Genomic DNA, 25,278 nt, shown 5'->3' with positions numbered 1-25,278 from the left:
TTTTTACTCATCCGTAAAAAAGACCTCCATTGCAGTACTCATTTTTCCATTGCTCGATCTCCCAATTCACATGTAAGCGCGCAGATTGAAGACGTGCACGTCGATATCTAATAAGCAGCCTCAGCCCTTTGGCAGCCTTCTTGCAGCCAAACCAGTTCTAGCAAGTTTTCAGCGAATGGTTCTCTCACTGACATCACAGCGGCCTCTACAGCTGTCGTTCTACGATTGCTTAGAACAATAAAACGGTCATCAGCTACTATTGTCACTCATCTTGTTTTCACAGGCGATCGCTTTAAAATACTGCATCTTCGTTAGTAACAGAGATAAGAGAGTGAATAAAAAAAGAAAATGCTCAGAAAAGATTGGGCTACTGTTTGATTCCAGGTAATACCCTCTGCTGTAGCAACTGCACCCCGCAGGGTGTTACAAATTTCGAGAATAAAAGTCTTACTCATTTTTCTCACCCCGTATATGCTAAAATTAAAATCTGAACGAAAATTTCTATCGCAGGATTATTACAGAAGAATCAACCTATCCATCAAAAAAAGAATCATCAAAATCGAATGCGCGGTTCGCGAGAAAGCCAGCTTTGAAGTTGTGGCAAATTTATAGTGGCCGGTTTTTTTTGCCGGTCAGTTTATATTAAAGGTTGTCTAAGTTCCTATGCTGCAATACTTTGATTTTAGTTTGTGGGCGAGGGGCAAGGGCAGGAGTGTTTCGTGACGTAAGCGATCACGGATTGCGCACGCAACCTCATGGCCATGTGGTGCTCCATGCCTTTCTTTAATTTGAATTGCTTGGCGGTATTATTTTCCACATGTGACGTAATGCGCAGTATGATTGCGTACGAACCTCTTATACAGTGTGTCCCCGGATAGGTGAAACGACTCTTATAAAATGTAAATTTTTTGCGAAAACTTCTTGTGCATTAGGTAAAGTGCCTTTTCTCTTTACAGTATGGTAAAATATTACTAAGAAATTTTATTCAGAATGAAAAGTTAGGGCCATATGCAAATTTTCGGAATCATCGGCCTACTTTGATAACTAACTTTTGATTTTTTAACTTTTGATTAAACGCCAACAAGTTGCCACATTTATCGGTTTTTCCCCGATTCCATAACACTTTAAATTTACTAAATTACAGTTTGACAGATTACTAGTGACAGGAAAGCAATTTTGTTTTATCCATGGCTTGTTAGAAATAAAATTGTTTGATATGGATATTTTCAAAGTAGGCCGATCAATCCGAAAATTTGCATATGGCCATAGTTTTTCATTCTGAACAAAACTTCTTAGTAACACTTTCACGTACTGTAAACAGAAAAGATACTTTACCTGCCACAAAAAGAGTTTTTCTTTCACTGTCAAGGCTCACTTGTTTTTAAAAAATTGAAAATATGTTTAAAATTAGTCTTTAATCAAGCAGTGCTAAACCCCAAAAAATGACAATTAATATCGAAAAAAATTTACCTTTTATAAGAGTCGTTTCACCTATCCGGGGACACACTGTATATAAACCTTGGGATTGGGCTGGGTTCAGTTGTATATTTTTATTGAACTAGACATAGATCTAAAATTTATATACAATTTAAATCTGGCTAAAATAGCCTGAATGTTAGTTTGAGGATCAATTTTTTTTTTAATTTTTGAAGTTTATTTTGTAAGAAAAAAGTATGTATAAATAAAAAACCTTTTCTTGATCTCCCCCCTTTCGTTGCTGCTCAGATGGTGTTAAGTTATTCCACCAAAAAGGGGGAGCTCCACACCCTGTAAATCGCCCGTGTCCTATCTAGTGACCCGTGGTTGTAAAGTGTGTGAACAGACCAGGTGGGCGTAACGACTGCCAACGCAAGGCGTGGCCACCCCTTACCAACAACCAATCAAATTTTTTCAAACCACTTTGCAGTCAGATGATGATCAAAATACTAAAAAATCAAAAAAAAAATTGAACAAAAGAATCTTTTACGCCATTTATATATTTTTCGAAATGTGACCATAAAAATATTGGTTTAATTAGAAAAATTAAAACAAATTTTAATTCAATACATTATTATTATTATTGAATTTAACCAAAATTTTAAGTACATATAATTTTTTTTGCAGCATTTCTAGAGATCGTGTTACCTCAATTCTCAAAGTCACACCCTCTGGATTTTGTAGTGGGGATGGCCTGGCAGGGGTGTGACAAAATGGCATGCGGACTGTGGAAGGTGGCTCTTCGCAGGTCGTCCAGTCGCTTTTCAGCGTTGGAAGTCACGCGGCGCGGTGCAGATTTCACGTGTTTCCGTTTCGAATTTTGCGCAAAACCACCACCTCCAGTGCCCAAAGACAACCACCAAAATTGATTCGTCCATTTGGAACAAAGTCCGGTCAGGACAAGGCCGAAGAATGGGTACAGGTAAATTTTTCAATTACTCTATCATATCAATAAGCAGCATTTTTGATTTTGATTCTTTTTTGTTTAATGTAAAATTTAAATTATCACTTTTATTTGATTTTGCACTCATTTATTTTTTTGATTTTTTTGTTTTGAAAGTCAGATTACGAGATGATTTCTTAAACACCAATGACTCCATTATCACAAATTTGATTGTCTCCAAAAGACAACGCTTCGGAGAATTTGAATAGAGTCGAGGATTAAGCGAGGATTTCTCGAAACTATAAATCATAAAACGAAGTCGAGTATCTTATTTTTTTCCTCATTGCAATCAAAATAAGTTTCGTAACGATAACAAAAAAAAATACTGTAAATTTGGTTAATAATTGAGTAATAAAGGTTTATGTATTATAGTAAAGAATAAAAATCAATTTGTACACGGTTTTGAGTTGAAATTTTCGGAAACGGTTGAGTTGCAAACAATAGCCTTCCTAGTTTTGTTAATAATAAATATAAATTGCCCCGTTAGATTGCAGTACTTTCTTTTCAATTACTATTATGATATTTGGACATTCTAAAAATGACAAAAAAAATTAACCGAATAAAAATTTAAATTCTAGGAACCCGGAAATTTTTATTTAAAATTAGCTTTTAATTCTCAACTCTTCATCGTGTTTATTGAACCGTATAATTATAAATAAATTTATTTTTAAGAGAAAATTTTTAGGTTAATTTTAATTTTCAAATTTGACACTTATCTGTCATTTTCAAGAATTGAGGTTATCTTAAAAAGTCAATCTTTTGAGGTTATTTATTAATGTCATTTTTGACACTTCACCTGTCAAGTAAATTGAAATAATAGTTGTGAAGTTAGTTTTAAAATAATTTATTCATAAAATTGAAATTATTTCATAAGACATAAATTATACAATAACAATTATATTTAGATATATTAATTAATGATTTCTTTATGTTCCTTACCTTTTTTTTGTCGATTATAATTTATTTGTTCGATTTAATTAAAATTAAAAAAGACGTTTTAAACGCTAATTTGACTTTTTTGTTCGGGGTGATACTGAATAGTCAAAACAGCATAAAAAATTATTAATGTGGTTTATTTTTTATTGTTATTTGGTTTTAATTTCGTTGTTAATTAACAAGTTTAATTAAAAATTTGTTTATTTTAAAAAAAACTTTTGCAATTACAATTCCATAGTTTAATTTAAAAAAAATTTGAAATTATTTTGATTCTTTCACGTCACTTGTCAAATTAGCAATCAAAAGCTGTCAGTTTGTTTATTAATTTACTTCTTTAATTAGTTTAATTTATATCATTATTCAAGATTTATTTTTAGGTGACCGTCTCCTAGATATTCCTTGTAAAGTATGCGGAGATCGAAGTTCCGGTAAACATTACGGAATTTATAGTTGTGATGGTAAATTAAAACCGGGGTTGTTTTAATAATTTTTTTTCTAATTCTATTTTTTTTTAATAAAAGGTTGTTCGGGTTTTTTTAAACGCAGCATTCACAGGAATCGCGTTTACACATGTAAAGCAACAGGAGATATGAAAGGTCGTTGCCCCGTGGACAAAACTCACAGGAACCAATGCAGAGCTTGCCGATTACACAAATGTTTCGAAGCCAGCATGAACAAAGATGGTAAGCAATTTGTAACAAAAAAAATACTACTAAATATATTTTTTGTGTTGTGTTTTTACCTTTTGTGGTTATCGCGAGAAAGAGAGATGGTAAAAGGAAATTTACGGCAAATTAGGGGCTGAAAACGGTTTCGAACCCTCCTCCTTCTCCATCTCTTCACCTTAATCCTGTTAGCGTCGACGGAAGTGATTTAGAAAACTGCCGGCAACAGTTCGCGTGAACTGTCGCTGTACGGTTTTCCGTTTCGAAATATTAGATCCACGGAAATTGGAACAACACCATATCCGGGGTTGTTACCTACTCTTTTACGTTTCAAGAAACTTTAAATTAATATCTTTGAAACATGTAAAATTATTCTCTTTTTATTTCTTTTAAGTTACATTTCATCTTTATAGATAAGTCTATAGGATGTATAAATAAATTGCTATATATTTTCATTGAACTAAAACTAGAACTAACATTAGACCCAGAACTAGAAACATTCGGTGATGAATGAAAGCAGTGATTAACTTTTGTATTTTGTGATGAAAGATTCAAAAATAAAAATAAGTTTGTGTTCTTGTGCTGTGACTGCTCTTATACACACAAAATCTATTTATAGTAGACGCCACGAGAGCTGGAAGTAAATCATCGTTTTCCGCTGTTACAAATGCCATACGTAGTAAATTAAAATTCACAAACCGCTAGAGAGTAATGTGTGTTAGAAAGAGATAGCATTAGTTTAATATGTCTGCTGTACAATTCAAATAGCCACGTCGAAAAAGTACGTCTGTTCTTCTAAGGGATGTAACTCTATAATTATGACCTCAAATCGAAACGTCTTGTGAATCTGTTGGTGTTTTCACAAGCCGAAAATGAAATAAATTAATAATTAATGAATAAATTATGAACCACTGTTTAAATAAAACTTACTTAACCCTTTGTGTCCCAAGAAGTCAAACATTTTGAAACTTTGTGACAGAATAGTCTAAGTGTCAAAAAAGATGCTAATTCAAAAATTCCTGGAAACCGTGTTTATTGAAATTAAGAAATAAAACTTATTTTAAATTGAAGCTTGAAGCTTTCTGTTTAAATCGATGTATAACAATCGATGGGTTGAATTAAAAAAATATTGAGAAAAAGAGTATTGAGTTAAAACTAACATTTTCGAATAACCTAAAAGTGTCAAAAAAGATGCTAATTTAAAAATTCCTGGAAGCCGTATTTATTGAAATTGAGGAATGAAATTTATTTTAAATTAAAACTCAAAGCTTTCTTTTTAAAATGATGTATAATAATTGTTGGGTTGGATTGGAAAAATATAGAGAAAAAAAAAGTTGAAATAAAACTTACATTTTCGTATAACCTAAGAGTATCAAAAAAGATGCTATTTTAAAAATTCCTGGAAGCTGTATTTATTGAAGTTAAGGAATGAAACTTATTTTAAATTAAAGCTCAGAGTTTTCTCTTTAAAATGATGTATAATAATTGTTGGGTTGAATTGGAAAAATATTAAGAAAAAAAATGTTGAAATAAAACTTACATTTTCGTATAACCTAAAAATGTCAAAAAAGATGCTAATTTAAAAATTCCTGGAAGCCGTATTTATTGAAATTAAGGAATGAGACTTATTCTAAATTAAAGCTCTAATCTTTCTCTTTAAAATGATATATAATAATTGTTGGGTTGGATTGGAAAAATATTGAGAAAAAAAATGTTGAAATAAAACTTACATTTTCGTATAACCTAAAAGTGTCAAAAAAAATGCTAATTTAAAAATTCCTGGAAGCCTTGTTTATTGAAGTTAAGGAATGAAACTTATTTTAAATTAAAGCTCAAAGTTTTCTTTTTAAAATGATGTATAATAATTGTTGGGTTGAATTGGAAAAATATTAAGAAAAAAAATGTTGAAATAAAACTTACATTTTCGTATAACCTAAAAGTGTCAAAAAAAATGCTAATTTAAAAATTCCTAGAAGCCTTGTTTATTGAAGTTAAGGAATGAAACTTATTTTAAATTAAAGCTCAAAGTTTTCTCTTTAAAATGATGTATAATAATTGTTGGGTTGAATTGGAAAAATATTAAGAAAAAAAATGTTGAAATAAAACTTACATTTTCGTATAACCTAAAAGTGTCAAAAAAATGCTAATTTAAAAATTCCTGGAAGCCTTGTTTATTGAAGTTAAGGAATGAGACTTATTCTAAATTAAAGCTCTAATCTTTCTCTTTAAAATGATATATAATAATTGTTGGGTTGGATTGGAAAAATATTGAGAAAAAAAATGTTGAAATAAAACTTACATTTTCGTATAACCTAAAAGTGTCAAAAAAAATGCTAATTTAAAAATTCCTGGAAGCCGTATTTATTGAAATTAAGGAATGAAACTTATTTTAAATTAAAGCTCAGAGTTTTCTCTTTAAAATGATGTATAATAATTGTTGGGTTGAATTGGAAAAATATTAAGAAAAAAAATGTTGAAATAAAACTTACATTTTCGTATAACCTAAAAGTGTCAAAAAAAATGCTAATTTAAAAATTCCTAGAAGCCTTGTTTATTGAAGTTAAGGTATGAAACTTATTTTAAATTAAAGCTCAGAGTTTTCTCTTTAAAATGATGTATAATAATTGTTGGGTTGAATTGAAAAAATATTAAGAAAAAAAATGTTGAAACAACACTTACATTTAAAAGAGTCAAAAAAGATGCTAATTTAAAAATTCTTAGAAACCATGTTTATTGAAATTAAGGAATGAGACTTATTTTAAATTAAGCTCAATGTTTTCTTTTTAAAATGATCTGTAATAATCATACCTAATAACCATTTATCAAAGAAATACCTTCTTAAACAACAAAATTCAACAGCACCACTTTTCACTAAACTTCTAACCTCACATCTGGATGAATAAGTTTAAAGTGTACCTAAAAATCCTACAGTGCGGATTGCGACGTTTTTTATACAGATTATTTCTTGTATACACTTGTATAGTAGAAAGTACAGACAGTTCTAAATGCGTCGAATAGATAACTACAGTTTAAAATGAGTGTTTAAAATTACCGGTACTTTAAAGTACCGTCGGGACACAAAGGGATAATCCCTTGCGACCTGTAAATAACGTCTCCTAATTTTGGCAATGTTTGACATATAACCTCCATTACTAATCTAACATACATTTAAATGTATATGGTGAAATAATCTAAGTCGTACGTCCATATTTTGATTCATACCATTTTAAAACGTCAAGTCACCGCCAGCTCTCGTGGTTTCTACTATATATTAATATATATAGACTTTTTGGGAATACACTATATTTTGGATATTACAACCACTGCATAAAATTTTAAATTTTATTCTGTTAATAATAGTCACAAATAAAACATATCAACATGGCATTATTTGACTAAACAAAATTTTCTGCTGTTTAGCTGTCAAATTTTACAAGATTTTCTGGAATGTTTCTAGTTCTAGTGTTAGTTCCTACTTTTAATTGTTATTCAGCGCCAGATTGTTGTAAATCTTTTTTGAACAATAGTAGGACTAACACTAGAACTAGAAACATTCGGATTTAGCCGTGTTAAGAGACGCACGGCTAAACCCGAATGTATCTAGTTCTAAGTCTAGAGTTAATTCTAGTGCTAACATATAACGAGGATTATAAGAGGTATTATAAAGAGGTTATAAGACATATTAATTTTTTTTATCTGAATCTAAGTAAGTTTATGTAGGTAAGTTTTGTGTTGTTGAAATCGGGTTTTGTTGGGATGCAAATCGAAAGAAAACAGAGCCGGGTAGTAATTGGAACGAAGGTTTCCAATTCAGAGTATGAATCAAAATTCGGTCGGGAAATACCACGCGACGATGACACTGGTAATCTATTTAAACGGAAACCGGACACCGGCGAGTCCTTTATAGGGACAAACGGGATGACGCCGGGAGGCGCGATTGGATTCCTTTGTGTCCTCGAATGTTTTGTAATTACCTCCCGCGGCTCCGTTTCGCAATTCTCTCGATATATTCGAATTTTTTGCTCACCCCCAGTAATTTTCAATAAACGCGCGAAGAAAAAATTGACTAATTTAGATGGTACCAATAAGAAATTCAAGTAAGTACATGATGAATTAAAATCAAAATCATGAATTACTACTACAGCTGTAAGAAATGAGAAGAGAGCATTTTTCGGTTCCATTGCTGTGCAAATTGAAGTCATTGAATATTAAATCACATAAAGATGCTACCTTGCCGTCAAATTTAAGGTTTCCCTATAAGATTAATGAATATTTTGTGGATAGTGTCAAAGAATTGTTAAAGACTTCCAAGGATCTGGTTTAGATCTCTATGATGGTCCTCGACTTTTCTTTTAAACCAGTGGAGGTCTCTTTGGTGTTGGAGATGATTAATTCTATTGCCTCATCTGCAGTTGGAGCGGATGGTGTCTCCATTGATATGATCAAAATGTCTTGTCCAACTATTTTGCCATATTTAACTCATATACTAAACTGTTGCTTAACTGAACATGTATTTCCCATGGAATGGAAGCGTGCTGTGGTTGTTCCGCTGCCTAAGAGGGGTGACCCGCAGGAATATGGCGACTTGCGACCTATTAGTGTGCTTTCCAAAATTTTAGAAAAGTTTATGAAGATACAGTTGACAGAGTATGCGGAACTGAAGGGTTTACTCCCATCGCAGCAATCGGGCTTTAGGCGTGGGTATAGCTGCACTACATCAATGCTGAATTTAACAGATGATTTGTTGACTGCTCTTGACAGAGAAATGAATACCGCCGTAGTTTTCTTGGATTACTCTAAGGCATTTGATACTGTTAACCACACTGTTATTTGTAAATTATTTCGATATTTGGGATTTACTGGAGACACAGTATCTATTTTACGTAATTATCTTAGTGATCGCACACAGCGGGTCAGGATTGAACAAGCGGTGTTCCGCAAGGTTCTGTATTGGGTCCTATCTTGTTTTCTTTATATACTTCGCAGTTCAGCAAATTTATTCAGTTTTGTAAAATTAACTCTTATGCAGATGATACACAACTGTACGCTTCTTATGTGGATGCGGATAGTGGTGTTGTTGAATATAATATAAACAAAGATCTTGAAAAAATATTTACTCTTGCTTCTTACCATCACTTAAAAATAAACCCTGAAAAATCTATGTGGATGTGCTTTAGTAGTCAAGAGCGTGTTGCTGCTCCTGACTTGGCTATTAAGTTGAATGATACGTTAATTAAAAGAGTTTCAGAGGTTAAGTGTCTTGGTTTGATTTTGGACAATAATTTTAGATTTAAGCAACAAATTGCCATGTATATTAAAAGATCTTACTGCAATTTGCGATTTCTCTATCCGCATCGGTCATACTTGCCCATAAAAGTGAAAATAAGTTTGTGTAACGCATTTGTGCTCTCACATTTTAACTTTATGTCTGCTATATATCATGACGCTATTGATGTGGTCACTTCGCGAAGAATACAGAGAGTACAAAACAGTTGTCTTAGATTCATCTATGGAATTCGAAAATTTGAGAGAATTTCTTATAAACTTAAAGAGGCTGGTTGGTTGAGCTGGAGGGAATTTTACAGTTTGGTTCTATTCCACAGAATTGTGGTCTCTGGAATTCCGGAATATCTATATAATAAAATTATATTTAAACCACAGCTTTGTCAAACCAGGTCGGGAATGAGTTTCTATCCGCCGAGATTTAGAACTTCAATGTTTCAGCGATCGTTTACGTATCACATTTGCAAATCATACGGATCTTTACCAATTGTGTTGCGACAGTTGTCTTTATCTCGATTTCTCACAGAACTAAGGAGACTAATGTTTTGTCAGCAGTCAGCGGATGTCAGTTGATTCTCATCTGAATTGAGTTTGTTTTTTTATTATTTTCTATTGCAGGCTTTACAAGGGCAACCTTATCAGGTTGTTTTTCTTTTTTCTTTCTTTTTCTTTTCTTTCTTTTCTTTTATTTTTCTTTCTTTTCTGTTTATTCGGTTAGATAGAGCAGATTTTTCTGGATCCCGCCGTTTGTATCTCGATATGGGTATACATATATATGTATATGTTTTAAATTTTAATTTACGATAACACATTGGGTATCGTTGTTTTCATTTATTGTTTAAGTTATTATAATTTCAAGATTATGCATATATTTATGTACATATTCATTTAGTTATACATTTTGTTGTGTATGTATACATATATATATACAGGGTGTCCGGAAATTGCGTTCATATATTTAAAGGTATGATTCTACATAAAAAATCATGAAGAAAAGTTTATATAAAGATGTGTCCTAAAATGCTTCCTAAGGGAGTTAGAGCGCTTTGAAGAAGACGTTCAATATGAGGTTATTTCTCATTATTTCAAAAACTACTAGGGTTAGAAACACGAAATTTTGCATATCCAGCTATTTTTACGGGGGGAATACGATAATCGAATAAAAAATTAGAAGGAATGTGCAGTTGCGGAAATAAGGGATAGGGGGCGCAATTTATTTCCCATATTTTTTTTTGTTTTGATCTTTCCACCATTTTAACCTCAAAATTAGAATCTACGGAAAAAAATACATAAAAAATGTTCTGCTTATAAAATGGTCTACGACCACTCGTTTTCAAGATAAATAATGCTAAGTAAAATACTGCACACAAACATGTGTATTAAACTATCACTAAAAATCTTAGTAGGCTCCTTTCATTTGTTGATCTTTGCTGTCAAACGGTCGATAAAAAATTATTTTAGTGCAACAACCATTATAATTTACGTTTAATTAAATCAAAATGGTTCAATACTCAAACGAAGAGATGGCAAACATTCACTTTACGTACGGTAGAGCTGATGGAAATGCCAGAGAAGCACGAAGATTGTACGCAGAACGATATCCAAACCTACAACTTCCCTGTGAACAAACGTTCGCTGCTATTCATAGAAGATTGTGTGAAACTGGGCGCTTTAAAGAAAATCGTTACGACTGTGGAAGATCATGCACTACGAGGACTGTAGAAGTGGAAGAAAGGGTGCTCGATGCAGTAGCTATCAATCCTACGGTAAGCACTAGGAGATTATCGGTACAAGAAAATGTGCCGAAAACCACCGTTTGGGAGGTATTTAAAGATCAGCTACTGCATCCATATCATTTCCAAAAGGTGCAGGCCTTAAAACCCACCGATAGCATCCCAAGACTACAGTTCAGTCGTTGGATTATGGAACAATGGCGCCATGACAGAAATTTTCCGGAAAAAATGATGAAGCTGGATTTACCCGAGATGGCGTCATTAACTTCCATAATATCCATGTTTGGGCCGATGAAAACCCATACAATGTTTTAGCCACGAAACATCAAGAAAGATTTTCTATTAATGTATGGGTTGGTATTATTGGGGATCATTTAATTGGTCCGCATGTACTTGATAACCGTCTCAACGGTACAACTTATCTTAACTTTTTGCAAAATACCTTGTTTGAACTGATGGAAGAAGTGCCGTATCAAACACGAAGGGAAATGTGGTTTATGCATGATGGGGCTCCTCCTCATTTCAGCGTTCAAGTACGGCAATATTTAAATGAAACCTACCGTGAAAGATGGATAGGTCGAGGAGCGCCCGTAGCATGGCCCGCACGTTCGCCAGACTTAAATTCCATAGACTTCTTTCTCTGGGGTTATCTTAAATATTTAATGTATGCAACACCAGTTAACAATGTCGAAGAGCTAGAACAACGTGTAAGGGACGGTTGTAACACTATTCGAAACAAACAAGGTATATAATGAGAAATAACCTCATATTGAACGTCTTCTTCAAAGCGCTCTACCTCCCTTAGGAAGCATTTTAGGACACACCTTTATATGAACTTTTCTTCATGATTTTTTATGTAGAATTACACCTTTAAATATATGAACGCAATTTCCGGGCACCCTGTATATATATATATATGTATATATATTTTTTTTTTTCTATTTGTTTTATATGGGATACAATAAAGTCATATTATTATTATTATTATTTAGTTTTCTATTTGAAAAATCAAAAATTTTTTGCTCTAATCACTTTTTCGCACCGCTCTTACACTGTTCAGGTTGTGAAGGAAAATGGGATTCTTCTCCATTGTGTCTGGAGGCGGGTAGCGAGAAGTGAACTAGTCTCGAGGCAGCCACCGCGGTAGCACATCATCATTAATGAGAGAGGTTGATGCTTGCACCCGGTTCGTTCCCAGGATAACGTTGCCCGCCTGAGGCCTTTTCACCCTCCCCACCCCGAACATTGGCGCACCTCATCCCCTGTACACCCGAAAGTCCGCCACCATCCCACCTGAATTTCGTCTTTCAACCATCGATTTAGATTTAACGTTTTTAAATAAAAAAATTAATAAAATTTTTTTTTATTTTTCTGGTAATCTTTGAAGATACGGGTCCAGTTACAAAGTGCTCACCGTACCATTAAGCAGATTTAAGCAAATTCCACCCCTATATCAGGTCCCCTTGTAGGAAAGGGTGGTAAAAATTCAAAGATCCAGTATTTAACTTTCTCGCAAAAGGAGACGTCTTTAGGGGGGCCTTCGTCGTCATATTCCTCGATCGTTTTTTTTTTAAATCTTAATCCCCCTTTCCCGGGGTATCCTATCGATTCGGCTCTTTAACGTAGAGCAAGAGATCAGCACGTGAGCCCCTTCTATGTTGATGATGGTGTGGGAAATGGTCCATTGTGGGGACACGTGACGCCCCTTTTCGACCGTTTCAACCGTTCGTTCGTCCAGACGAATTAATAGACCCTCACAGATAGATACAAAGTAACCCTCTGCATCTGTGAGGTTTCACAAATAAAACACTATTTTATATACATACGATGTAAAATGATTCAAATTTTGCAATCTACTAAAAAACTTGAAAATAATACTAATAAATTGAAATGTATAATAAAGTTTTGTGTGGATTATAAAGTTTTCGACGCACATAGAGTGGTGTTAATTTCCCACGAAGACGACTCGGAAAAGTTTGGTGACTCGATCATGACAAGGAGGAAAACTTTAATTTTGGTGGAGCCGCCGGGAGCTTGTCATCGTCGCGCAAACCAGTGACACGTTTGCGGCCGGGCAACTCCTAAACTTCTCGATGGAAGGAGTAACAACCCCTCAAGTCTTGAAACCCTTCCGGATTCCGGGAGCTTTACGCACCCCCCATCTAGAACCCTTTTCAATCAATTTTCGAAAGTTTATTTTCGAAGATTTCTCATTTTTGAAAAACTAGATTGAATTCGTCCAAACATCAATAATGCAGCGGAAACCGGACCGAAACCGTAATAAAACAACAAATCGACACCTCGTCGCCGGGGATACATAGTGGGGGAACGCGCGTGCGTCTCGGCACTTTGACCCCTTCGTCGGCGTCGAAACCCTGACAGAATGACATGACACTATCGGATGATAGGATTACCCCGGCTTAGCCGTGTGCCCGTACACCGACATGTCTCGTTCACATGGTGAAACGGGGACCGTTTCCCAACCTCGTCCCCTCTTTCCTTTCGAAAACTGGGGGAGCTTTAACGGATCCCCGCGCATTCGAACCCCAACGCGTAATTTACCGCCCGTTTTCCACGAATCGTTTCGTTCAAAACCCGCCAGCGAAATTTCCACACTTCTCTTTTCGCGAACGTTTTGGGGGTTCATGGGGCGGAGATGGATCCGTGAGGATTTGGACTTCTTAGCGGTCTAACGGCTAATGGGGATTAGAGATAGATTATACACCTTTAAACTGAACAAGAGGGGAAAACTAATTTTTTTAATTATTCATTTTTTATTTTTACCTCGGTTTATCTATCTTAGGATGAAGAATCCATGTCTTCATCTGATTTAGCACAAACTTTACAATTAATATATCAACCCATATTGGTCAACTCCAATGTAGCACCTCATCCGCAAGCGACTAAAATTCTCAGTAACCACAATTTTTCATACTCAATTTACAATATCCAGTTTTCTGGAAGCTGTGCCTAGTCTTGTAGTAACAATATCTAGTCGTCCAATTGAAGCATCTAGTTTTCTATCAATAGTATCTAATCTTCTGCAAACATTACATACAGGGTGCCCATTATGTATGGAATATTGTATATATCTTGGCAAGTATCAACTTTATAAAAAAACATTTTATACAAAAGTTGGTTAGTATTTTATTTGCCATAATAAGACACCATTCAATTGTTTTTATTTCAGAAAACAAATGAGCAACGAATAACGTTTAATTTTTTTTAAATGGCAATGTACAGGGTGTCCCAATTTCGATGTCCGCATAGGCTATCTCCGAAACTAAAAGAGATAGAAAAAAAGTAGCTTACATGTCATGATCTCGTTTTTCGAGAAAATGCTAATGCCGAAAACTCCGAACAGCTATCGTCTTTTGTTTTCGTCCTATCGGCAAAAACTGAAAATTATGCGAAAACGACAATCGCGAATATCTCACTTATTATCAAAGATGGAGTTTTATAAATAAAACATTATATGGGCAACTTTTTACGAAGAATTCAGTGGCGTAGGTAGAATTTTTTTCCCATTTTTTATTTTCGAGATTTTTGACGTAACTTTATTTTTTTAAATGGAAACCATAGTTGGCTATGACCTAAAATAATTTGTTATTTTCTTCTGATAACAAATATATATAGTTTGTGGGGCATATTTCTTATAGTTATTGAATAATTAACAAAAATTCATTTTGTTCTATCTAAACATAATGTATGTATTTAAAAGTTAATGTTGCTATGGTGATAACCATACATACTATGATGGAACATAATGTATCAAATAATTGCCAAAGTTTGTATTTAAAAATTCGATAACAACTCTGGCATTATGAGCTGGTATGATGCACCAGCATGTTAGGTGTCAAAGTATAACAAAACTAAATAAAACTTTACAATGAACTTCGAAAATTATGAAAATGTAACATAATGGAATGCTATATGTTATCAGATAAGAATGCGACGTTAGCCGCGGAATTATATTTCACAAAGTATTCGGAAAGAAGACAACCGCACGTAAGAACCTTCAGCCGGTTAGCAGAAAGTTTAATAGATTTTTGGTCCATCCCCAAACCACGTGCAAAAACATACCAAAATGGCCTGCAAGAGGATGAAGTCAATGTGTTGGCTTCACTTGCGATAAATCCATCAACATCTTGCAGAGAAATTGAACAAGACGTCTGACCCAAAAACCGCTGCTTCCGAATATGAAAGAAAAATATGTATAAACCATACAAAGCGGGCCTAACTCATTATTTACGTGCAGGAGATGTCAATCTAAGATTAGAATTTTGTAGATGATATTTAGAAAAATTAAATAATCTGCTGTTTGTTCAAAATGTCATCTGGACCAATGAAGTCTCTGAGTGTTCAAAGAAGGTTGAGGTTCAATGTATGGTGTGCCCTTTTAGATAATAGAATGTTGGCATATAGTATCTACCATAAAAACTTAAACTCAGGTAATACCTCAATATATCAAGGCAGCACATTGTGCCTTTGGTCGACAATTTACCTTTAAATAAGTCTCAAATGATATATTTTCAATATGACGGAGCACCAGCACATAATGCCAGAGTTGTCAGTGAATTTTTAAGTACTACTACAAACTTTGGCAATAATTGGAAACAATGGGCATGTTCAGCCGGTGTCAACTGTTAAGTTGCTATATTAGCAGTCGCGGCTGAACGATATGCTAAGTCAGCGCTGTTACGCAGCAGTTTAGTAAATATCTCAGCGTAAGTAATCTGCGCTTAGTTTGTCAGCGGTTGTGAAATTCTAGGTTAGGATTAATATTTTTTGTTTCTCCCCTTTAATTTTGAAAACTGGCAGAACTGTATAAAATGAAATGAGCCTTAAAATCAACATCATCATCCATTATCTCTTGCAATAACACAAAATTTTCAAAAATATTATTGTTGGCCATAGTTTTAGGTTATGCTGAACTGCTAATTCTCAATTGCTTGTTCACCCGATTTCGTTCCGCTGTATTAAAGCTCATACAACTAGCTGACTGATTTAATTCAACTGTTGACACCTGCTGAACGTACCCAATGTTTTCCATCGTGGCATTGTTATCACCATAACAACATTAAGTTTTAAATACATACAATAGTTTTAGAAAGAACAAAAAAAATTGATACATTATGTTCCATCATAGTATGTATGGTTATCACCATAGCAACATTAACTTTTAAATACATACATTAGTTTTAGATAGAACAAAATGAATTTTTGTTAATTATTCAATAACTATAAGAAATATACCCCACAAACTATATATATTTGTTATCAGAAGAAAATAACAAATTATTTTAGGTCATAGCCAACTATGGTTTCCATTTAAAAAAATAAAGTTATGTCTCAAATCTCGAAAATAAAAGATGGGAAAAAAATTCTACCTACGCCACTGAATTCTTCGTAAAAAGTTGCCCATATAATGTTTTATTTATAATACTCCATCTTTGATAATAAGTGAGATATTCGCGATTGTCGTTTTCGCAAAATTTTCAGTTTTTGCCGATAGGGCGAAAACAAAAGACGATAGCTGTTCGCAGTTTTCGGCATTAGCATTTTCTCGAAAAACGAGATCATGACATGTAAGCTACTTTTTTTCTATCTCTTTTAGTTTCGGAGATAGCCTATGTGGACATCGAAATTGGGACACCTGTACCCTTTTATTAGGCTTATTTGATAGATTTCTTTTCTCTTTATGATGACGTAAAATTTTTGTACCCTTACATCAGAAAATTTTTGCATAAAATGTAAAAATTGTTTATTAAGAAAATTTAACCAATAACATTAATCTAGATATCCGAGATCGTCAACTACCTCGAATTATTACCGTAAATTAAATCTACATACAAAATAAAACAAATAAACTAAAAATTAGTGTAAATGAAAATTATTAAACTTTGAAGACAAAACGAAATTAGCACTAAAATGGTTTTCACGACAATAAATGTTCAAAATGTTCACCATTGACTGCAATCTATCATAAAAGGCTTGAAAAGAATTTCTTAGCGATCTGGGAGAAATAGCTGCAGCTTCATCTTTTATTCGTTGCTCTAATTCTGTCAGATTTTGAGGTCGGTTTACATAAACTTTAGATTTTAAATATCCCCAGAAGAAGAAATCGCAAGGTGTAAGATCCGGAGATCGGGGTGGCCACTCTACAGACCCTCTCTGCCTATCCAACGGGCCGGAAATACCGTATCTAAATATCGGCGTACATCTAAATGATCTTGTTGAAACCAAAGATCATCAAGATTTTCTTGGCAAGCTGGGATAATTTGCTGTTGCAATAATTGTAAATAACGGTGACCAGTTAGAGTACCTCGAATAAATGAATTCCCACCCATACGTTTAATTTCTGTGGTGTTTGAGTATGATTTTGAATCATCCAATGGGGATTTTTAGCGGCCCAATATCGAGAATTTTGCTTATTTACATTACCATTTAAACAAAACGTAGCCTCGTCAGAGAAAACCATATTATTGAGAAAATTTGGATTGCTGTTGATTCGCTCCATCATAAATTCACAAAATTCAACACGTCGACCGTAGTCATCTTCGGATAATTCTTGCAATAAAGTCGGTTTGGACGGATGTAAATTTTCTGCATGTAATATTTTGTGTATTGAACCTTTACTTAGAGCATGGTTTAAACATAACTGACGAGTTGAAATGTTTGGATTTTCTTCGATTTCTATAAGAATATCGATCTTTTTATCTTCATCTGTTGCAGATCTCTGCGGACCAGTCTTTGGCAGATCTTTAACGTTACCAGTATCCCTAAAACGTTTCGAAGTTTTGCTAACTACTGATTGAGTGATTGGTTCTCGATGTGGATAACGCTCATTGAAAATTTCATATACTTCTAATTGTGTTCGTTTGCGATCCCCATAACCGACCATAATTAAAATTTCTATGCGTTCAGTTTCTGTTAAATGAACCATTTTTCTTTTTTGATCTACCAACTTATTTAAATAAACAAGATTCTGTCACATTCAATAGCTTACATTCAATTGTTAGGACAAATAAGATTTCGGATATCTAGATTCATGTTATTGGCAAAATTAACTTAATAAACTGTTTTTACATTTTTTTCAAAAATTTTCTAGTATAAGGGTACTAAAATTTTACGTCATCGTAAAGAGAAAAAAAATCTCTATCAAATGAGCCTAACGAAAGGGTACATTGCTATTTAAAAAAAATTAAATGTTATTCGTTGCTCATTTGTTTTCTGAAATAAAAACAATTGAATGGTGTCTTATTATGGCAAATCAAATATTAAACAATTTTTGTATAAAATGTCTTTTTGTAAAGTTGATACTTACCAAGATATATACTATATTCCATACATAATGGGCACCCTGTACATATACAGCGTGTCCCGTATCTTCCGCATCAGAGCATTATACGGTTGTAGGATACATTATTCTGAAGCGATCTTTCTAATAAATTTTTTTCGAAATGTTTATAATAACCGCACGGGAACTGTTTAAAGGAACTGTTTTTCGTCCAATCAGCAGATCGCAAATCAGACTCAGGTAATCGGTGCCACCCTCGGCCGGTCCGCTACGCCGATGTTAACTCGTTTCCCACGTGTACTCACCAATAAATTCGTCATGGAAAGAGAAATAAACTTTTTCGATGAATCAAAGTTGTCCGCTATTGGTCGTCGTTAAACAGTTCCCGTGCGGTTATTATAAACATTTCGAAAAAATTTTATTAGAAAGATCGCTTCAGAATAATGTATTCTACAACGGTATAATGCTCTGATGCGGAAGATACGGGACACGCTGTATACACAAACCCCAACTTCCTGAGCTACCTCCTAGTTACTGACGAATCTTGTTTTACAAGAAACGGGATCCTAGAAGACATTCCGATTGCCGATATGAATGTGGTTTATGCATGACGGAGCGCCTTCTCACTTTTCTAGAACCACATCTTACCACTGATTATTAGATTAGATTCATTAGATTATTTTGTGTGGGGCTGGATAAAATCTATGGTTTACTCTACGTCTATCGGCACCCAAGAAGAGCTCAGAAATCGCATCGTGGTATCTTCTGCAAACATTATTTAATCTCCTATCAGCGTTTTTTAGTCTTCTGCTAGCAATAGGTAATCTTTTGCAAGCATTATCTTGTTCTTTGTCTGCATTATCTGGTTCACTTCAAGGAAAAAATCTTTTTTTACAAGCAGTGTCTAATTTTCCATTAACAGCATTACTTATTCTTCCATCAGCATTAGGTAATCGTTTGCAAGCATTATCCAGTCTTTGTCAGCTTTATCTATTTCACTGTAAGGAAAAAATCATTTTTTGGAAGCAGTGTCTAATTTTCCATTAGTAGTATTCTTTTACAAGCAACAGGGAATTTTTTACAATCAGCAAGTAATCGTCTTCAAATCCATTTGCAATATGTAGTCTTCCGCAAGCAACTAAAATTCTCAGTAACCACAATTTTTCATACTCAATTTACAATATCCAGTTTTCTGGTAGCTGTGGCTAGTCTTGTAGTAACAATATCTAGTCGTCCAATTAAAGCATCTAGTTTTCTATCAATAGTATCTAATCTTCTACAAACATTATTTAGTCTTCAGCCAGTAATGTTTATATCACGTTACACATGTGCAAGATTTATTACCAAAAGACTATAACAAGCGCAGAAATTTCTGCCAGTGGTTAATTCGACAATATACACGAAACCCCAACTTCCTGAGCTGCCTCCTAGTTACTGACGAATCTTGTTTTACAAGAAACGGGATCATAAATTGTCGAAAACGTGGCGCGAACAAAACCCTTATACTCATTACCAACATACTTTTTCCTTAAATGTCTGGTGTGGTCTTCTTGCTGACAATCTCATAGGCCCTTTCTTTTTACCACCCAGGCTTTCCGAAATATCGTACATAAATTTTTTGCAAAAGAACTTGTATGAGCTCCTAGAAGACATTCCGATTGCCGATATGAATGTGGTTTATGCATGACGGAGCGCCTTCTCACTTTTCTAGAACAACATCTTGTCACTGATTATTTAACCTTTCAAGTGCAGTGTGGGGTCAATATGACCCCACGACTTATTATTTTGTGTGTATTTTCTTAACTATTAAATCTTTTATTTAATGAATTTTTATAATCTTCTAGACTATAATGCTCTATATGTATCTGTAATGAATTTGAAATTTATGCGTTTCTAAAGGACAAAAAAAATTGATTGGGGTCATTTTGACCCCACAGTGCACTTCTTGTACCTTTTTTTCTTAGGAAATTTCTTTAAATACTTTGAATTTGGAGCCGTCTTTAGCTTTTATTTACACAAAGGGGAAGTACCTATCTATACATTACTACTTGTGTGAATCCCCGGCCTTGAAGTTGTTTCAAAAGTCAAAATGAGTCACAGAAGGCTATCCGACGATGAATGGTTAAAACTATTAGAAGATAAAAATTTTCCACCGACTGATTTTAATTGTCAAGAATTTAGTGAAGACGAAGATGAAAGTGACGAGGAAAACTCAACTTTTAGTAAATATGATTCTAACTCTGAAAATGATCTAAGTGACGGTGACGACAACCTGGAAAACGAAGTAGAAAATAATCATTTATTTATGGGGAAAGACGGTAAAACTAAATGGAATAGTTTTCCAAAGCCAACATCACGCACAAGGGCAAAGAATATAGTTTTACACCTGCCTGGTCCAAAGAGAGCTGCTAAATCGGTAGTGAAGCCTCAAGATACATTTTCATTGTTTTTTGATGGTGACATGGTAGATAAGATAGTCAAGTATACTAATATAAAAATTGAAAGTGTTCTAGAAAATCGTGTAAATTTATGTAGCTATGAAAGAAGAACAAACCGAGAAGAAATATATGCAGTGTTCGGTTTACTCTTTATTTGCGGAGTTATGAGATCGTCTCATCTGCAACTCCATGATCTATGGAATACATCATACGGACCAGCCATTTGTCATGCAGCCATGAGTGAAAGGCGTTTCAAATTTTTTTTGGGCAACCTTCGATTTGATGATATTACAACCAGAAACATACGTAAGCAAGGTAATAAGTTGGCAGCAATAGTCGGTCTATGGGAAGCATTTATTGTTAATTGTCAGAAACACTACATTATAAGTGAATACGTTAGCATAGACGAAATATTATGTCCTTTTCGCGGACGTAGCTGTTTTGTGCAATATTTGCCGAATAAACCTGCCAAGTACGGTATAAAAATTTTTGGAATGAATTGTGCCCGAACATTCTACTTTTATTCTGGAAAAATTTATGCCGGCAAAGAAAATAAAAAACGCGCAAAAAACCTAGCGCATGATGTAGTCATGAATCTTACCGTTCCAATTCACAATACTGCAAGAAATATCACAACGGATAACTGGTATACATCTATACCCTTAGGAAAAAGTTTGTTGCAAAAAAAATTAACACCGGTTGGTACTTTGAAAAAAAATAAGGTCGAAATTCCCAAAGAGTTCCAAGCAAACAAACAACGAGCTGTTTATTCTACGTTAGAAGGTTATCGTATGTTCCCAAGAAAGGCAAGTGTGTGATCATTTTTAGTACAATGCATGATGATAGAAGCAAACTGGAAGCTGAAAATAAAAACAAGCCTGAAGAAATCGAATTCTATAATAAATCAAAGGGAGGCATAGATACATTAGATAAATTGTGTGCCACGTACACGACTCAAAGAGGGTCACGACGCTGGCCTATGGTAATTTTCTATTTTATGTTGAATGCTTGCACAATAAATGGTCAAGTAATCTTCAGAGATGTTAAACCTGATTATTTCAGAGATACTTCACATTCTAGACGATTATTTATACGTGAAATAGGTGAAGGTTTGGTGAGAGCTCAACTTCAGATAAGGTCCGGTATACCAAATTTGCAACCTTTGGTAAAGTTAAGTCTTGCGTGTTAACCTTGATCAACCAGGACCACCAGCAAAACGCAAAAGATGTGCCTTATGTTCACGGCAAGATGATAAAAAAACGAACCTTTATTGTTCTAAGTGTAAAACTGCAATATGTAAAAATCATTCTTATATTATATGTTCTAATTGTCATAAATAAAATATTTTTTATCTATAATGTAAAATAGACCTTAAACATTGTTCTTATAATTTGGTTTTCTCAAATAAAGTTTGTTCCTAAATAATAACAACATTCTTTACATGGGGTCATATAGACCCCGTTGTGCACTCCGTGTGACTCAAAAAGACTGTGCACTCGGAAGGTTAAACAGAGCATATGGTAACCGATGGATTGGTCGAAACGGACCTGTGAAATGGCCACCACGGTCTCCTGATCTAACACCATTAGATTATTTTGTGTGGGGCTGGATTAAATCTATGGTTTATTCCACGTCTATCGGCACCCAAGAAGAGCTCAGAAATCGCATCGGGGTATCTTCTGCAAACATTATTTAATCTCCTGTCAGCGTTTTTTAGTCTTCTGCTAGCAATAGGTAATCTTTTGCAAGCATTATCTTGTCCTTTGTCTGCATTATCTGGTTCACTTCAAGGAAAAAATCTTTTTTTACAAGCAGTGTCTAATTTTCCATTAACAGCATTACTTCTTCTTCCATCAGCATTATCCAGTCTTTGTCAGCTTTATCTATTTCACTGTAAGAAAAAAATCATTTTTTGGAAGCAGTGTCTAATTTTCCATCAGTAGTATTCTTCTACAAGCAACAGGGAATTTTTTACAATCAGCAAGTAATCTTCTTCAAATCCATTTGCAATATGTAGTCTTCCGCAAGCAGAATCTAAATTTCTGCAAACACCACCAAGTCTTCTTTTATCAATCTAGCCGTTCATTTGAGGCATCTAGTCTCAAGATACAAGATACCCTTTTGCAAACATTACTTAGCCTTCTGTCAGAACCATCTAGATTTCTGCAAGCAAGTACTGCTTTGAAGTCACAGACTCTCTACTTTAATATTAGCGCTACTTCAATATTGTATAGACTTTGTTAAATGATTTTTGTACAACTGATCGTTCATAAAAATATTGTGTGATGACTTTGCGTTCTAAAACTAGGAACACGTGATTTTGTTGGATATACCTTGTAGAATGTAGATTGAGGAGCTACGTTAAAACCATATCGGACGCAAAATTACTTAAGTTTGTAAAGTTTTGACATTACTTCATTTTAAAATAAATAATAGTTATCAAAGTTGTGCATTTATTTGACCGTTTAATTAACCGATTAATCAATTAGATTAGCTCAAAGTAGATTGGCATCAAGTTAAATTTAACACAAAATTTTTTTAGCTGTTCAACATGAACGTGGTCCAAGAAAACCGAAAATTCAACAAAACCCTTCTGGACAACTTCAAAGCCATCACACCCCCACAACTTCTGGTATTCACTTAACGATGGCCGACACAAAATTGATTCCATCGAATATCCATTTCCCACCTGCTCTTTTCGTTCCGCCTCATCATTTAAAAGCACTAAACTTACCAGCTCCTCCTCCCTCAGTTTCTTCTTCAAGTCCGACATCGCATTTAGAGCTTCCGCCGCCGTTGTTTCATCCTCAAGCTTTGCCGCCACCCCCGGGTTTATTACATATTTTGATGTCGGCAGAAAAATGTCAGGTAAATAATAATTACGGTTATTAAGTTTTAATTAAGTTATGAATATGTGTAGGAGATTTTATGGAATAATAAGTTACATCAAACTGGTGAAACGTCATCGGATGTTAGTCCGGGGTTAGGGGTGGCATCCACCGGGGGGTTTCAACCCCCAAATCCCCCTCCAACGATACCGTTACCGTTGGCACCGACTTGGGAAATGTTGCAGGTGAGCTGAAAAATATATCTTTTTTAACTTTTAATTAAAATTTAAAACATAATTCGGGAATTCCCCGGAGGCTGCTTTTCTTTCTAATAACGTATGTACATTTATAAAGTTTATCAAAGGGTAGTTAAATTAAAGATAAACAAAGATCTCTTTTGATTGTGACGAGCGAATCGCATAAGAACGAATTTCCCAGATATCTCATTCGTCCTGCTGGGAATGTAGGTGTTTCCCCACTTGACTTGTCGACTCCTGCAATCGTTCTGCAGGAAAGACCCCGTTGGTTGTCGAAAAGCCAACCCTACTAAAGCTCCGCCCTCACTTTCATTTTATAAATTTACATAAATTCATTGAATACTTTGAAACACGCTTTATAATTTACTTATTGATTTTAGGAAACAACAGCTCGATTACTATTTATGGCTGTTCGTTGGGTTCGTTGTTTAGCGCCATTTCAAACGTTAAGCAAACACGATCAATTACTTCTTTTGCAAGAATCATGGAAAGAACTTTTTTTGCTTCATCTGGCTCAATGGTCGGTGCCTTGGGATTTGTCAGCTCTCTTAGGTTGTACCCAAGCGAGAGATCGTTTGCCAGGAGATATTCACACCGCTACGGAAATCAAAACGATTCAAGAAATTATGTGCAGATTTCGGCAAATATCACCAGATGGATCTGAATTTGGTTGTATGAAAGCGATCGTTCTTTTCACTCCTGGTAAAAAGAAACAAATAATTTTTATTAAAAAATGAATAAAAAGTGTTTTTAGAAACTGCAAGTTTATGCGATGTCCAACCAGTTGAGATGCTTCAAGATCAAGCTCAATGTATTCTTGGCGATTATGTTAGAAACCGTTATCCGAGGCAGCCGACACGTTTCGGTAGACTTTTACTTTTGGTGCCGAGTTTAAGAGCAATAAGAAGCGTCACCGTTGAATTATTATTTTTTAAGGAAACCATCGGGGAAATACCGATAACTCAATTATTGGGGGATATGTACTACATGGAAAAATGTAATCAAGGTTAATCGTATAAAAAAAGTTTACATATTTTCAAATTAAATTAGGTTTTAGTAGGTTTTTCTGTGATATTACCCTTTACAAAAAGAAAATAAGTTTAAAAAATCTAAAAGTAAGTGTGATGTATTTATTGTGTTTAGATTTTATTTTAAACATTTTTTCCTTGTTTTTATTGTATATAAATATTTAATAAATGTAATTAAATAAATTATCTTAAAAATTAATTTGTGTTAATCGAACCATGCTTATTAAAATTTGTCAAAATAATCTAAATAGTCTAAATTGTTGTAAAGTTGGCAAAATTAACAGGGAGTTTTGTTTTATCATGTTTTGAAGTAAATATGTCACATTGACGTTTGAGCTTTCGTTATTCAAAAAGAAAAGAAAAATAGAAATTGAAAATTGATTGGTCAATT

At 34.1% G+C, this 25,278-nt stretch overlaps 1 protein-coding gene across 3 annotated transcripts; it reads left to right on the top strand.

Moving 5' to 3' along the window:
• The first annotated feature begins 2,192 nt into the window (after positions 1–2,192).
• LOC111416623 (nuclear receptor dissatisfaction) lies at positions 2,193–24,950 on the top strand. Of its 3 annotated transcripts, none has more exons than XM_071199201.1 (7): positions 2,193–2,398; positions 3,733–3,813; positions 3,877–4,038; positions 23,317–23,642; positions 23,695–23,847; positions 24,240–24,561; positions 24,605–24,950. In XM_071199201.1, the coding sequence occupies exons 1-7, from the start codon at positions 2,389–2,391 to the stop codon at positions 24,868–24,870; spliced, it is 1,320 nt and encodes a 439-aa protein (XP_071055302.1). In that variant the 5' UTR covers positions 2,193–2,388; the 3' UTR covers positions 24,871–24,950. The 3 variants fall into 3 exon arrangements, with proteins under 3 accessions (XP_071055302.1, XP_071055301.1, XP_022904451.1); XM_071199200.1 differs by having other exon boundaries at positions 2,341–2,398; positions 23,527–23,642; XM_023048683.2 differs by having other exon boundaries at positions 2,341–2,398; positions 24,614–24,950.
• Positions 24,951–25,278: the final 328 nt, after the last annotated feature.

Source organism: Onthophagus taurus, chromosome 10, assembly GCF_036711975.1.
Source record: "Onthophagus taurus isolate NC chromosome 10, IU_Otau_3.0, whole genome shotgun sequence".
Classification (NCBI taxonomy): Eukaryota; Metazoa; Arthropoda; class Insecta; order Coleoptera; family Scarabaeidae; genus Onthophagus; species Onthophagus taurus.
The sequence above is the reverse complement of the archived record's forward strand: the minus strand, read 5'-3'. Positions and strand labels throughout refer to the sequence as shown.

What these genes read in the sequence shown, in the direction of transcription:
- LOC111416623 (XM_071199201.1), top strand. An exon ending in AGCCAGCATGAACAAAGATG is followed by an intron (nt 4,039 to 23,316) that starts GTAAGCAATTTG and finishes AAATTTTTTTAG; the next exon opens with CTGTTCAACATGAACGTGGT. An exon ending in CGACTTGGGAAATGTTGCAG is followed by an intron (nt 23,848 to 24,239) that starts GTGAGCTGAAAA and finishes TATTGATTTTAG; the next exon opens with GAAACAACAGCTCGATTACT.